Source organism: Tamandua tetradactyla, chromosome 19, assembly GCF_023851605.1.
Source record: "Tamandua tetradactyla isolate mTamTet1 chromosome 19, mTamTet1.pri, whole genome shotgun sequence".
Taxonomy (NCBI): Eukaryota; Metazoa; Chordata; class Mammalia; order Pilosa; family Myrmecophagidae; genus Tamandua; species Tamandua tetradactyla.
In genome coordinates this window covers 51,117,661-51,130,735 of record NC_135345.1, presented here as the reverse complement: position 1 = coordinate 51,130,735, position 13,075 = coordinate 51,117,661, and the positions used below count along the sequence as shown (strand labels likewise).

Genomic DNA, 13,075 nt, shown 5'->3' with positions numbered 1-13,075 from the left:
CTCTTCTGTTGATGGAGATTTTGGCTGTTTCCATCTCTTTGCAATTGTAAATAATGCTGCTATAAACATTGGTGTGCAAATGTCCGTTTGTGTCTTTGCCCTTAAGTCCTTTGAGTAGATACCTAGCAATGGTATTGCTGGGTCGTATGGCAATTCTATATTCAGCTTTTTGAGGAACCGCCAAACTGCCTTCCACAGTGGTTGCACCCTTTGACATTCCCACCAACAGTGGATAAGTGTGCCTCTTTCTCTGCATCCTCTCCAGCACTTGTCATTTTCTGTTTTGTTGATAATGGCCATTCTGGTGGGTGTGAGATGATAACTCATTGTGGTTTTGATTTGCATTTCTCTAATGGCCAGGGACATTGAGCATCTCTTCATGTGCCTCTTGGCCATCCGTATTTCCTCTTCTGAGAGGTGTCTGTTCAAGTCTTTTTCCCATTTTGTAATTGGGTTGGCTGTCTTTTTGTTGTTGAGATGAACAATCTCTTTATAAATTCTGGATACTAGACCTTTATCTGATATATCATTTCCAAATATTGTCTCCCATTGTGAAGGCTGTCTTTCTACTTTCTTGATGAAGTTCTTTGATGCACAAAAGTGTTTAATTTTGAGGAGTTCCCATTTATTTATTTCCTTCTTCAGTGCTCTTGCTTTAGGTTTAAGGTCCATAAAACCGCCTCCAGTTGTAAGATCCATAAGATATCTCCCAACATTTTCCTCTAACTGTTTTATGGTCTTAGACCTAATGTTTAGATCTTTGATCCATTTTGAGTTAACTTTTGTATAGGGTGTGAGAGATGGGTCTTCTTTCATTCTTTTGCATATGGATATCCAGTTCTCTAGGCACCATTTATTGAAGAGACTGCTCTGTCCCAGGTGAGTTGGCTTGACTGCCTTATCAAAGATCAAATGTCCATAGATGAGAGGGTCTATATCTGAGCACTCTATTCGATTCCATTGGTCGATATATCTATCTTTATGCCAATACCATGCTGTTTTGACCACTGTGGCTTCATAATATGCCTTAAAGTCAGGCAGCGCGAGACCTCCAGCTTCGTTTTTTTTCCTCAAGAGGTTTTTAGCAATTCGGGGCACCCTGCCCTTCCAGATAAATTTGCTTATTGGTTTTTCTATTTCTGAAAAATAAGTTGTTGGGATTTTGATTGGTATTGCATTGAATCTGTAAATCAATTTAGGTAGGATTGACATCTTAACTATATTTAGTCTTCCAATCCATGAACACGGTATGCCCTTCCATCTATTTAGGTCTTCTGTGATTTCTTTTAGCAGTTTTTTGTAGTTTTCTTTATATAGGTTTTTTGTCTCTTTAGTTAAAATTTATTCCTAGGTATTTTATTCTTTTAGTTGCAATTGTAAATGGGATTCGTTTCTTGATTTCCCCCTCAGCTTGTTCATTACTAGTGTATAGAAATGCTACAGATTTTTGAATGTTGATCTTGTAACCTGCTACTTTGCTGTACTCATTTATTAGCTCTAGTAGTTTTGTTGTGGATTTTTCTGGGTTTTCGACGTATAGTATCATATCGTCTGCAAACAGTGATAGTTTTACTTCTTCCTTTCCAATTTTGATGCCTTGTATTTCTTTTTCTTGTCTAATTGCTCTGGCTAGAACCTCCAACACAATGTTGAATAATAGTGGTGATAGTGGACATCCTTGTCTTGTTCCTGATCTTAGGGGGAAAGTTTTCAATTTTTCCCCATTGAGGATGATATTAGCTGTGGGTTTTTCATATATTCCCTCTATCATTTTAAGGAAGTTCCCTTGTATTCCTATCTTTTGAAGTGTTTTCAACAGGAAAGGATGTTGAATCTTGTCGAATGCCTTCTCTGCATCAATTGAGATGATCATGTGATTTTTCTGCTTTGATTTGTTGATATGGTGTATTACATTAATTGATTTTCTTATGTTGAACCATCCTTGCATACCTGGGATGAATCCTACTTGGTCATGATGTATAATTCTTTTAATGTGTTGTTGGATACGATTTGCTAGAATTTTATTGAGGATTTTTGCATCTGTATTCATTAGAGAGATTGGTCTGTAGTTTTCTTTTTTTGTAATATCTTTGCCTGGTTTTGGTATGAGGGTGATGTTGGCTTCATAGAATGAATTAGGTAGTTTTCCCTCCACTCCGATTTTTTTGAAGAGTTTGAAGAGAATTGGTACTAATTCTTTCTGGAACGTTTGGTAGAATTCACATGTGAAGCCATCTGGTCCTGGACTTTTCTTTTTAGGAAGCTTTTGAATGACTAATTCAATTTCTTTACTTGTGATTGGTTTGTTGAGGTCATCTACGTCTTCTTGAGTCAAAGTTGGTTGTTCATGTCTTTCCAGGAACCCACCCATTTCCTCTAAATTGTTGTATTTATTAGCGTAAAGTTGTTCATAGTATCCTGCCATTACTTCCTTTATTTCTGTGAGGTCAGTAGTTATGTCTCCTCTTCCATTTCTGATCTTATTTATTTGCATCCTCTCTCTTCTTCTTTTTGTCAATCTTGCTAAGGGCCCATCAATCTTATTGATTTTCTCATAGAACCAACTTCTGGCCTTATTGATTTTCTCTATTGTTTTTATGTTTTCAATTTCATTTATTTCTGCTCTAATCTTTGTTATTTCTTTCCTTTTGCTTGCTTTGGGGTTAGCTTGCTGTTCTTTCTCCAGTTCTTCCAAATGGATAGTTAATTCCTGAATTTTTGCCTTTTCTTCTTTTCTGATATAGGCATTTAGAGCAATAAATTTCCCTCTTAGCACTGCCTTTGCTGCGTCCCATAAGTTTTGATATGTTGTGTTTTCATTTTCATTCACCTCGAGGTATTTGCTAATTTCTCTTGCAATTTCTTCTTTGACCCAGTCGTTGTTTAGGAGTGTGTTGTTGAGCCTCCACGTATTTGTGAATTTTCTGGCACTCTGCCTATTATTGATTTCCAACATCATTCCTTTATGGTCCGAGAAAGTGTTGTGTAAGATTTCAATCTTTTTAAATTTGTTGAGACTTGCTTTGTGACCTAGCATATGGTCTATCTTTGAGAATGATCCATGAGCACTTGAGAAAAAGGTGTATCCTGCTGTTGTGGGATGTAATGTCCTATAAATGTCTATTAAGTCTAGTTCATTTATAGTAATATTCAGATTCTCTATTTCTTTGTTGATCCTCTGTCTAGATGTTCTATCCCTTGATGAGAGTGGTGAGTTGAAGTCTCCAACTATTATGGTATATGAGTCTATTTCCCTTTTCAGTGTTTGCAGTATATTCCTCACGTATTTTGGGGCATTCTGATTCGGTGCGTAAATATTTATGATTGTTATGTCTTCTTGTTTAATTGTTCCTTTTATTAGTATATAGTGTCCTTCTTTGTCTCTTTTAACTGTTTTACATTTGAAGTCTGATTTGTTGGATATTAGTATAGCCACTCCTGCTCTTTTCTGGTTGTTATTTGCATGAAATATCTTTTCCCAACCTTTCACTTTCAACCTATATTTATCTTTGGGTCTAAGATGTGTTTCCTGTAGACAGCATATCGAAGGATCCTGTTTTTTAATCCATTCTGCCAATCTATGTCTTTTGATTGGGGAATTCAGTCCATTGACATTTAGTGTTATTACTGTTTGGATAATATTTTCCTCTACCATTTTGCCTTTTGTATTATATATATCATATCTGATTTTCCTTCTTTCTACACTCTTTTCCATATCTCTCTCTTCTGTCTTATTGTATCTGACTCTAGTGCTCCCTTTAGTATTTCTTGCAGAGCTGGTCTCTTGGTCACAAATTCTTTCAGTGACTTTTTGTCTGAGAATGTTTTAATTTCTCCCTCATTTTTGAAGGATAATTTTGCTGGATATAGGAGTCTTGGTTGGCAGTTTTTCTCTTTTAGTATTTTAAATATATCATCCCACTGTCTTCTAGCTTCCATGGTTTCTGCTGAGAAATCTACACAAAGTCTTATTGGGTTTCCCTTGTATGTAATGGATTGTTTTTCTCTTGCTGCTTTCAAGATCTTCTCTTTCTCTTTGACCTCTGACATTCTAACTAGTAAGTGTCTTGGAGAACGCCTATTTGGGTCTAATCTCTTTGGGGTGCGCTGCACTTCTTGGATCTGTAATTTTAGGTCTTTCATAAGAGTTGGGAAATTTTCAGTGAAAATTTCTTCCATTAGTTTTTCTCCTCCTTTTCCCTTCTCTTCTCCTTCTGGAACACCCACAACACGTATATTTGTGCGGTTCATATTGTCCTTGAGTTCCCTGATACCCTGTTCAAATTTCTCCATTCTTTTCCCTATAGTTTCTGTTTCTTTTTGGAATTCAGATGTTCCATCCTCCAAATCACTAATTCTATCTTCTGTCTCTTTAAATCTATCATTGTAACTATCCATTATTTTTTCTATGTTTGCTACTTTATCCTTCACTTCCATAAGTTCTGCGATTTGTTTTTTCAGTTTTTCTATTTCTTCTTTATGTTCAGCCCATGTCCTCTTCATGTCCTCCCTCAATTTATCGATTTCATTTTTGAAGAGGTTTTCCATTTCTGTTCGTATATTCAGGATTAGTTGTCTCAGCTCTTGTGTCTCATTTGAGCTATTGGTTTGTTCCTTTGACTGAGCCATATTCTCAATCTTTTGAGCGTGGACAGTTATCTTCTGCTGCTGGCGTCTGGGCATTTATTCAGATTTTTCTTGGTGTTGTACCCAGCAAGGTTGTAATATTTTTCTGTGAAATCTCTGGGTTCTGTTTTTCTTATCCTGCCCAGTAGGTGGCGCTCGTGGCACACGTTTGTCTGCGGGTCCCACCAGTAAAAGGTGCTGTGGGACCTTAAACTTTGGAAAACTCTCGCCGTCCTGGGGGTTCGCTAGCCGAAGCGGCTTGAGCCGGCCCTCGGTCCGAACGCAGGGAGGGTTGCTGGTCGCCGCAGCCAGGGAAAGAGCCCGTCCGAATTTCCTAGTCGGCCCTGGGCAACAAGCGTGGCGGGAGGGCGCCAGCGGCAGCGGCCCGCCCGAGAGAGTGCACGTTCCCCGGGAGTCACGGGTTTGGAAGGGGCCTCCCCCACCCGTCACCGTTCTCCGCGGCCTGGGGGTTTCCGATCCAATTCTCTCAGTTGGTCCGGGGGCTGCGCGTGGTGTGGGCGCCAGCCGTCTTTGTTTCAGGGGACCGCCTCTCCAATTCTCCCAGCCGGCCCGGGAAGGGGGAAGGGAGTAACTCCGGCCGCTTGCCACCCCGCCCGGTAAGGCCCGCGCGCCTCGGCGATCTCACCCGAGCTGCTTCTCTCAGCCAGCCAGCCGTTCCAGGATGGGGTACGCTGTCTTTTTTATCTCTGTTGTGGCTTTGGGCGCTTTCTGTATCATTTCTACTCCCCTAGTAGGTGTCCTGGAGAAGAAACTAAGATCCGCGCGTCTTACTAAGCCGCCATCTTCCAGCAGTTGTTTTTCTTTTAGTTGTTGCACTGTAAAAGTTTGTTATATATTTTGGATATGAAGCATTATCCAATATATGGTTTACAGCTATTTGTTCCTATTTTGTAGGTTGTCTTTTCACTTTCTTGGTAATTTTCTTTGGTACACAAATGTTTTTAATCTTGATGAAATAAAATTTATTTATTGTTTATTTTGTTGCTTGTGCTTTCTGTGTCATATCTATGAATCCACTGCTGGATCCCAGGTCATGAAATTCACCATTATGTTATCTTCTAAGAATTGTATAGTATAGCTCTTAAATTTAGGTCCTTGATCTACTCTGAGTTGATTTTTCATACATGGTCTGAGGTAGAAGTCTAACTTGATTCTTCTGCATGTGGATATCCAGTTTTCCCAACAACATCTGTTGAAGTTAACTATTCTTTCTCCACTGCATGTACTTAGTACCCTTGTCAAAAATCAACTGGCCATAGATGGGTGGGTCTATTTTTGGACTTTCAATTCTGTTATATTAATCTATCTGTTTATCTTTTACCAGTAGTTTTAAACGAGTATTTACCTGTTTTTGTAAAGAAAGTTTTACTGGAATATGGCCATGTCTATTCATTTTATATTGTCTATGGCTGTCTGCATGGTATAAAGGCAAAGTTGAGTCACGACAGCACAGAACATACAGCCCACAAAGCCTAAATTATGTTTCTTTCTTGTAATTTTTTTAATTAATAAAAATTTTTTTTTTAAAAAGCCTAAATTATTTACTATCTGGACCTCACAAAAAAGTTTGCCAATTCCTGTTCTATATGATTCATTTATTTATTGTATGCCTGCCTTTATTTGAACATAATCTTCATGGAGGAAGGAATTTTTTGGTCTGTTTTATTCATAACTACATCCTCAGAGCTGAGAACAATGCCCAGCACATAGTAAGCTTAAAGTCAACATGAACTGCTGAATTATGAAAACGTCTAATTAAACTATGAATTATACCTATCTTGTTTCTAAGGTGAGATTACTCATGGCACTGAAAAACAGTTCATAAGAATATTCTTTTTTTATTTTGGCATGGGCAGGCACTGGGAATCGAACCCAGATCTCTGGCATGGCAGGCGAGAACTTTGCCTACTGAGCCACTGTGGCCCAGAATATTCTTAATAAATGTCTAAATAATATCTAACTGAAATGTATTAGAAATTTTCCAGTTGTTTCAAATTATCTACTAGCTTATACACATTTTTCTAATAATCTCTTATGAATATAAATATAACAAATCAAGCTGCAGGATATAATTCTAAAAATAAGTTGATACTCAGAAAAACATTTTTGAAATCACATAAAGGCTTTTACTTCAAAAAAGCTTCTATACACAAAGAAAAAGTAAGCTTTTTAGTGTCAAAGCACACTCAGATTGAGAAACTTCATAATCACATCGCATGTTATTTGCCTATATGAATCATTATTTCTTATAGCCAACCAAACATAAGTTACACTTCACTGTATGCCAGTGTAACTGTATTCTAATTTCCTTTTTTCCTAACCATTTACAGGTAATTTCTAAATAAAGAGTATCTATTTCAAGAATAAAATCAAAATAAGCAATTTTAAGTACTTGGCTCTAAGTAAACTGAAAGCAAAAAAAAAAAAAATTACTAATCATGAATTAATCCTTTACTACATGAATATTCCAGAAAACAGTAACATTCTGAAAAGAGATTGAGAAGTTTCAAGAAAGGGTGTGACTTTCCTACGTTTTTATTCATACTGACATGCTACATGTAATGCCACAAATAGTCTTGTAAATGCTATTAAATAAAAAAGCATAAAAATAATTTAAACATAAAAAGCCACATTAAAATAAATAAGAAAAACATTAAAAGAAAGGGAAATGAATACGTTTACTAATATGTGCCAGAAAATGTGCTAGCCTTTTTCATACCCTCTGTAATTAAATCCTTAAAATAATCTTTCAAGATACATCATTCTCATGAGAAAACTGAGCTCAAAGAAGTTAAATAATACACATAGAGTCACAGAGCAATTAAATGCTAACAGTGAGAAACAGGTCTCTCTGGCTCTCAAACCTGTATCTTTCTACTACATCAGAATTTCCCCAAAGTGTGGTGAGATGATTTTTGAAAACAAATATTTGTTTTAACTTGTATTAGTAAAAGAAAAAACTATCATATAAAACCCCTTACTTGATGAATGTAATCTTCAGGATGAGGCTAACTAAAATGTGAGATGAGTTTTTAAAATCATTATTAAATGACTAGTAGAACCACAGTATGTGTACAGGGCAAAAACTTACAGTGGCATGCAAAATGAGATCTAAAAAACGCTATCAAACAAGAAATTGCTTTCCTACAAAACATTTTTTTTATGTTTGATGATTTTATTTTATTTTATTTTTTTATTAATTAAAAAAATTAACAAAACATTTAGAAATCATTCCATTCTACATGTACAATCAGTAATTCTTAATATCATCATATAGTTGCATATTCATCATTTCTTAGTACATTTGCATCGATTTAGAAAAAGAAATAAAAAGACAACAGAATAAGAATTAAAACGATAATAGAGAGAAAAAAAACCTATACCTCACATGCAGCTTCATTCAATGTTTTAACATAATTGCATTACAATTAGGTAGTATTGCGCTGTACATTTCTGAGTTTTTATATCCAGTCCTGTTGCACAGTCTGTATCCCTTCAGCTCCAATTACCCCTTCTCTTTTTTTTTTTTTTAATTAACGGGAAAAATGAAATTAACCCAACATTTAGAAATCATACCATTCTACATATGCAATCAGTAATTCTTAACATCATCACATAGATGCATAATCAGTTTCTTAGTACATTTGCATCGGTTTAGAAGAACTAGCAACACAACCGAAAAAGATATAGAATGTTAATATAGAGAAAAAAATAAAAGTAATAATAGTAAAAACAAAACAAAACAAAACAAAAACCTATAGCTCAGATGCAGCTTCATTCAGTGTTTTAACATGATTACTTTACAATTAGGTATTATTGTGCTGTCCATTTTTGAGTTACAAAACATCTTGATCAACATTTATTGGTTTCTTGATTAAACAAAGCAAAGAGATGAGTTTCCTAGTAAAAGTATAGACATACCTGACATAGTTTGATCAAGTTTGTGGATAAGAGACTTTTTAGCACATTCAACATCAGGACTTGGGTAATCCAAAACTTGCCTGCACCAAACTAATGGACTAACCGATTTCTGCATTGGTGTAAGTTTTTTCTTTGGTGATGAATATAACCTATAAACAAAATGAAACAAACAAAAGGGTAACATTCATTATTAAGCACAGTATTCTATAATAGGATCCTTTCAGATGGATTTAAATTGTGGAGGGGAGGCAATAAAAGTATGTCGTATGTTTAAAATCATCCATCCACATTTACTTAGTGCAAAGAAGGAAAATAATAATAGTCAATATGAACCCAAGTCTCAAGTATTAAATAAACCAAAATGAGGACAATGGTCCAATCCTAAAATCTGTCTTATTTTTTCTCTTTACTTCATTAATAAAACTATGAGAAAATATGTTTTACAACAATTTATTTTGTTTTCAATACTTTACTAACTCCCTATTACAGCCTTTTCATTAGGACTAGTCTAAGAGGCATAATAAGATGAATATCTCACTCTCCACCTCCCACTGCCTGTCCCAACCACAAGCCCACTGAAAAATCTACCGTTACTGATTTATTCCTTTTAGTTAAGCAGTGCCCTCCAAGCATTCCTCTTTTCAAATAACAAAATTTCAGTGAAGAGCAATATTTTAGATCCTTAATAACTTAATGCAAATCAATTTTATGAAATAACTTCAGTTTCAGAAAAGAAGACAGTATTTTGAAAGCCCTTGGGGAAGGTATACAGAAGGGAAAAAATGAGCAAAGGTAGGGGAAGAGTATACTTAAAATTTTTACTTATAGTTTTTCTTCAGATTAATCCAGATTATGTCAACTGATGCTAATTTATTTCAAGTGTGACTCCTAATGAAAAATGTGAACAGTTACTTGATTTTTAACAAGGGTAGTTTTCAAATTAAGGCATTTTCATTGGAATTTATGACGGCAACAAAATTATACTTTGATATATTCACTTACTCAAATGTTTCGGTAAAGTGAGGTGTTAATAGTTTCAAATTTTATGTTAATCAAGTAGAGCAATAATATAAAGTGTAGCTTTGGTATGAATATTTAAACATATCCTTAAAGTACTGGAATAAATTGGAATAAATAAACAAAATACTTTCTAAGTGGCAACATGTACATTTCCCATCTCTTCTTTCTTCTCTCCTATCTATAACCTAAGTCAGTCATTTCACATGCAGTGTCTAGCCCTGATCAAGATAATCAAGGCTAATGACCAAATCTCTAATCCACAATCCTTATTCATCTTGACAAAAATATTGAAACAATTTCAAGTCCTTAAATAACTTATTCACAATTCAAAATGAAAGCGAAACCAATGGGGTTTATTCTCTTTTCAACTTTAATACTACAAAAAACCTACAATATTCTATATCGGCATCCCTATTTTACAAACTGTGATAACTATTATAAATTGATACTTTATGTTAGCAAATGTCCAGCAAACTAAACCTCTATAGATGAATAATACTAAAAAAAAATCACTTTATGATATATCACTACTTTTTTCAATACATAAATTTCCCCTACACCCACTTGTTTCATAAAATATACCCATGCAAGTTACATGTGCTTACTGTAATTCCTCTATAGTTGGCTATAAAACACATTTTTATAAGTGCAAGGAATATGGATGAGCCTCAAAAACATCATGCTCAGTAAAAGAAGTCAGACCCAAAAGAACACATATTGCATGGTTCCATTATAGGAAATGTCCAAAACAGGCAAACAGTGAGAGACAAAGTAGATTAGTGGTTGCCTAGGTCTAGAAATGAGGATTGGAATGACCTTTTAAAGGTGATAAAAATATTCTAAAATTAGACTGTGATGCTGGTTGAAGAGATAGCATGTGATGTTGTAAATATACTAAATTCACTGAATTGTATGATTAAAACAAGTGGATATTAAGCTAGGAAATGATCTCAAGCTGTTTTTAAAAAGCTGTAAGGAGTTTCGTGTCTTTAAAAATACAGAAACTAATATAAAATAAATGAACAAAACACCAATACATCAAAATCAAATGAAAATATCATTATCCCTCCTGTCCCCCATCCCCCCATGGTATCTTCCCTGTTTCTGTCAATGGCACTATAATTCATTCAGTTGTAAAAGCTAAAACCTTATGAATAACTTTGGATTCCTCTCTTTTGTGTTTCCTACCCTCACCAACAATCTGTCAAGGAGTTCTGTTGATCCTACCTTTATAAACTAACTTTTCTATTCCTATTCCTATGCATACTACCCTAACTGGAAATAGAAAATATTCTTTCCTTCCATTATCAGAAAAAAGTTAATGGAACTTGTCCCTACTTAGAGTGACGAAACCCAACTCTATCACTCTGTTCTCTTATTTCAGTGCCATTATCACTCACCCTTATTCCCAAGTATAGAATGAAGTGTTCTGGTACATAATCATTCTTTAAAACTATTCTTTGGTCAGGAACCCTTTGGTTGAGATTGCAAAGTAGTTCTAAATCTGCCAGAAGACATGGGAGCAGGGTTGTATACATAACTGTATCCTCTTTTAGCAAGAATAAGGTACTCAGGACCTTGAATTTTAAAGAAAATCCCAAATAAAAAATATTTGCAATCATAATACATACCATTTCCTTTGCTTATTTCTTATAAACACAAGGATTTCTTCAAAATACTTGTAAAATGTTGCTTACTAATAACATTTCTTTTCACTCTAACAGTTAATTTCCTAAATCATAGTGTCTGGTTTAATTAAGAGGAACTCACTTCTGATAAACACAACATGGAGTTTACTGATGGCTAATGGAACTTAAAATTGGTTGATATTTGTCAAGTTTTATTACTCAAAGGAAACTTGAAACATGTTACTTCATAACCCTATCATTTATAAACTGAAGTTGAGGTATCAACCCAGGCAGAACTAGGTGGCAAATGGTGAGTTAGCTGGCGCGCTGCTTTCTCCCCACCTCTCACCTCTCAACTCCAGTGTCACTGAGGATCTGAGCCTCCACCTCCATCCAGTTATCAATGAAGAAAGCAGTGGACAGCAGAGCACCTTATCCTACCACTCTATATCCCCTCCCCAACATAGCAGGGTCCCGTGGGGAGCCGAGCTTATACCCCACCCATCTACAAAGAGGTGGTATGAGTCAACCCTCCATATTTGCTAATGAGGCTCAGAGGAAGCAAAACATCCACTACTAGTTGGACCCCACACTACATCTAAACAGGGTGACTAACTATATGCTGATCAAGAAGATACAAGATCCCAAGTCTCAAAACATAATACCCAAGTCCAGGATACTACCAAAAATCATGCATCATACCAAGAAAACAGTTAAAAGAATAGAAACAAACTGAGCAAAATTGAAAGCAAACAACAAAATGGCAGGCATAAACCCAACCATACCAATAATTACATTAAATGTAAATGAACTAAACATGCTACATAAAAGGCAAAGATGGTCAGACTGGACAAAAAAGTAAGACGTGCTATATGTTGTCTACAAAAGAAACACACAGATTTAAAGTCATAAATAGGTTGAAAGTAAAAGGATGGAAAAAGATAAGCCATGTAAATAGTAACCAGAAGACAGCTGAGTGCCTATCTTGATATGACATAAACAGGGTTTAAGATAAGTATTACTGGCCCTGATCAAGATAATGGAGTGAGATGCTCCATGGGTCTGTCCCATCATAGAAGCTTTGAACAGGCATAAGAACTGGCAGAAATGCCTTTTCCAAAGCTCCAAAAACAGTTCAAAGAGTGAGAATCAAATCAAGAAGAAAGTCACTTCAAGAAGGATCAATCTCCAGAGCCTACCCATGGCAAAAAAAGAAAGAAAGAAAGAAAGAAAAAGGGTGTAGGATGAAGCCCTTATAGCAGTTATATTTAGTCTGAAGTTGTAAATGTATTTCTCAATTCTGAGACACTGAACTCTGTGTTTATCAGTTGAAATTTCCCTTGAACTTTGAGTAACCCTGTGACACCTAAGACCCAGAAATGGAGTACTACAGCACTGAAAGTTAGCACAACTGTATACAGTGACAGTTAAACTAAGTGAAAAAGAGATCAGGCCTCAGAGTTTAAAACAAAGCCAATCTGGTTGGGTCTAAGGTAAATTAAAATGCAGGGTAAAAGATGATGGTGTACGTATTCTAGACCTTCACCTACTGAATGAGACCAAAGGCAAAGAGATTTATTATGTTTAAATCTAAATTTTCTGTAACACATGATTTAAATCCCCTTGTCTAGACAGCTCACTTAAACAACCCAAACTCCTAGAGTCCGGAAGGGGAACAAGGCCTTGAAATTCTGTAGAGCTTAACATGATACCTGGATACATCCCAGACTATGGTGGGCTGATAAATAAAGAGTACTGGTAGAGTCCCTTGAGGGTCCAAAGGGGGGAAATTTTTATTTTTATATATATATATAATTATAATATATATACACACACACATAACACACACACACATATAC

At 35.5% G+C, this 13,075-nt stretch overlaps 1 protein-coding gene across 6 annotated transcripts in view; it reads right to left on the bottom strand.

Moving 5' to 3' along the window:
• SLAIN2 (SLAIN motif family member 2) overlaps nucleotides 1–13,075 on the bottom strand; it is a 113,052-nt gene that overhangs the window by 60,034 nt on the left and 39,943 nt on the right. For all 6 annotated transcript variants that reach the window (XM_077136805.1, XM_077136804.1, XM_077136806.1 and 3 more), the window contains exon 2: nucleotides 8,569–8,717. In XM_077136805.1, coding sequence (XP_076992920.1) covers nucleotides 8,569–8,683 — 115 coding nt within the window. In that variant the 5' untranslated portion in view covers nucleotides 8,684–8,717. The remainder of the gene's footprint in view (nucleotides 1–8,568; nucleotides 8,718–13,075) is intronic.